We start from the raw sequence: 2,946 nt of genomic DNA on the forward strand, positions 1-2,946 counted from the left end.
ACAGGAGGATTGGATAAAGATGTTGGAACTTCTTGATTAAGTATGTTCTGTCGCAGGTTGGCTGCATATTTTTCTCCTACATTTACAAAAAACTCGTTGAAACTTCCAACATCAACGTTTGGTTCAGTATCAGACTTTCTCTTAATTTCTAGAATCTCTCTGATATTTTCCCAAGTTTGCTTTGTATTTCCCCTGCACAATTGAAATTTGTTATTAAAGTATTCTATTTTAGCATTCCTGATCAAGGTATTCAAGTTATTTCTATAGTTTCTATATTGCTCCTTTAGAGTTACATTAAAAGGTTGATTTTTAAGTTTACTGGCCATTCTATCACGCTTTCTCATCGCACATACCATGCTTGGTGTAATCCACTTTTTTAATGGTCTTTTCCTATGCGGAAGCTCAATTTTTTGTTTGTATTTATTAAGATTATATTCTAATTTTTCGATGAAAACGTCAACCATTTCATCAATGTTATTTCCATCGATCATTTCTAAGAAATTCCAGTTTTCCTTATCTAAGTCATCCATTAGCCCTTCATAGTTAATTTTTGTTAGCGTATTTTTATTTTTTGGAGGGTTGTGATGAGTGTTGGAACCGAGCTTTAAATGGAAAGAAATACAATAATGGTCAGTTATACCAGTTTTTATAATGGTTGCAAACGCATCGTTTTCCTCTACTGACTTAGATTTGAAAAATATATGATCAATGCCACTTTTACTAATATTATGTGAACGCGTGTTATTTTGTTTATAAATGATTTGTAACCGTTAAGTTGCAAGACACTAAGATATTCGTTACTTTGAAAGTCATTATTGATAATATTTATATTCAAGTCGCCTATTATCATGGTAGAATAATTATCAGACCTCTCTGTACGAAGATAAGCGTCGAGGCTGATAAGAAAAGCATTAACATCTAGAGACGGTGATCTGTAAAGTGCTAGTACTCTATACAATTTATTATCAAGTTCAAACTTTATAGCTATCAAGTTAACAGATTCTATATTGACATCTATCCTATCAAACTTTATCTCATTACTTACAAACACACATAAACCATCACACTTTGTAAACACATTACTTTTATTAATAGGAGTATAACCATCAATATTAAAATTAAATCTAGCTGAATCATCTAGCCATGTCTCTGTTAAGACAATAATATGAAATCTAGTACTAATGTTGCTAATATAATAAAGGAATTCATCGAAGTTCCTACCAATGCTTCGAATATTCATATGAAGTACATTAAAAAGTTTATTTGCCTGACTGTTATAAATGAATGGATTGAATGAAAAGAAATCATCTATTTCAATTGTATTTTTAACGCTGCCATGTATAAGTGAATCATCAATATCATCAAAATTATTGTTCATTAAACAAAGAAGCAGAAAAAGATAAGATAAGGTAAGAAAGTGGAGAGAAAAGTAAGAATAGAATCGTTCAGAAGCAGAAAAAAGTATTAAAAAAGGAAATTTTCGAATTAAGAAATCAAAAATCAATACAACCAGCCTACTGCGCAAATTTTGAATATTAATGGAAGTATTGAAAATTTTTACTGAAAACTAATTTTATGTAATACTGTGCTAATATTCGTAAAAATACTGATAAACACCCATTTTACTGAAATACTATTAAGTCCTCATCGCTCATGATTCTTTTTGTGCGAGAACTTTCAGTTTTTTTCACGAAAACTTTACAGTCACGAACCCAGACATAGGCTAGTTTTTTATCTTTTTTAAGATTTTTCGCTTTGCCTAGTAGTCCTTTGTAGTAGGGAGAGAGGTGTTCATTTACATAGACATTTGAAGGAGGCAGCTTATCGCACACATCGGTTGTTTTGATGCCTTTCTTTTGACGCGCAGCGGTGATCCATTGCATCTTCTTCTGTCTGGAGCAGAATTTAGCCACTATGGAAGTGGATCCTTTTGCGGTTGGCATCCGATGGATAATGGATAGGTCGTCCTTTTTAAACTCCACATTCAACGATTTTGCGACGGCATCCATGACGGCCAGTAAATTCTCACCGTGGGTTTCGGGGATACCTACAATTTCAACATTGTCTTTCCTGGTATATTGCTGCAGGTCATGTATTTCTTTCTCTAGTCTCTGAACATGTTTTTTATTTTCCAAGTTTTCTTTCTCGAGGTTGTTAAAGTTGAGTTTCAAGCTATTGTGTTCTTGTGTGAGAGTGTCTATTTGTGTTTTTATAGTGTCTGTTTTGGTGTTGATAGATTCTAGTTTTGTTTGTAGGTCGTCCAATTTCGAGGTGAAGAATGTTTTCAAATCGGTTATTTCTTTTCGTAAATTTTCTACTATATCAGAGGAAAATTGTTTCAAGTTAATGTCCGATGACTGACCTGGATTGTTTTTGTCCTGCTTACAACTATCACATTTCCACACGGCTCTTGCTTGAGTGTTCATTTTTTAAAACTTTTCAATTGACTCAAGTCTAGTACACTTTGGATGAAAACATTAGTACACTCGCTACACTCGGCTGAGATTTCTTTTTCTGTGAAATCTATTTCACACTTGAAGCACTGAGACATGATGAGATTTTCAAGTAAATAAAAGTTCGTCTTAGGAATTATCGCGCAGCGGCAAAGGTCACTGATTACGGAGCTGCCGAAACGACCGGTCGCATTGAAAGCTGAATAGATACTGTTTACGAACATTCAATCCAAAATTCAAATTGAAACTATGCTGTACAATAACATTGATTAAATATAAAACTAACTTTCAATATTAAACACATTAATATACATTGCAACTAGTTTGGATATTTAATCTCATCTTGAAAATAAGACGTACATAAATTCAAATTATTGTGAAAAGAAAATCTCAATTGACAAAATATTCATGTGTGAATCAACATTGAACTACTTTAAAAGCTGCAATACTTTAAGTACATATGACTTATAACTATATAGTCAAGAAAGAAAAC

General features: G+C 32.6%; 1 protein-coding gene across 1 annotated transcript; it reads right to left on the reverse strand.

Moving 5' to 3' along the window:
- Positions 1-1,622: 1,622 nt before the first annotated feature.
- LOC120354688 lies at positions 1,623-2,426 on the reverse strand. Its single transcript, XM_039442102.1, has one exon. It carries the CDS (start codon positions 2,424-2,426, stop codon positions 1,623-1,625), a length of 804 nt encoding a protein of 267 aa, XP_039298036.1.
- Between the last annotated feature and the right edge of the window lie 520 nt (positions 2,427-2,946).

This window comes from Nilaparvata lugens, chromosome X (assembly GCF_014356525.2).
Source record: "Nilaparvata lugens isolate BPH chromosome X, ASM1435652v1, whole genome shotgun sequence".
In the NCBI taxonomy this organism is placed as follows: Eukaryota; Metazoa; Arthropoda; class Insecta; order Hemiptera; family Delphacidae; genus Nilaparvata; species Nilaparvata lugens.

What these genes read in the sequence shown, in the direction of transcription:
- LOC120354688 (XM_039442102.1), bottom strand. Translation starts at nt 2,426, where the DNA reads ATGAACACTCAAGCAAGAGCCGTGTGGAAATGTGATAGTTGTAAGCAG.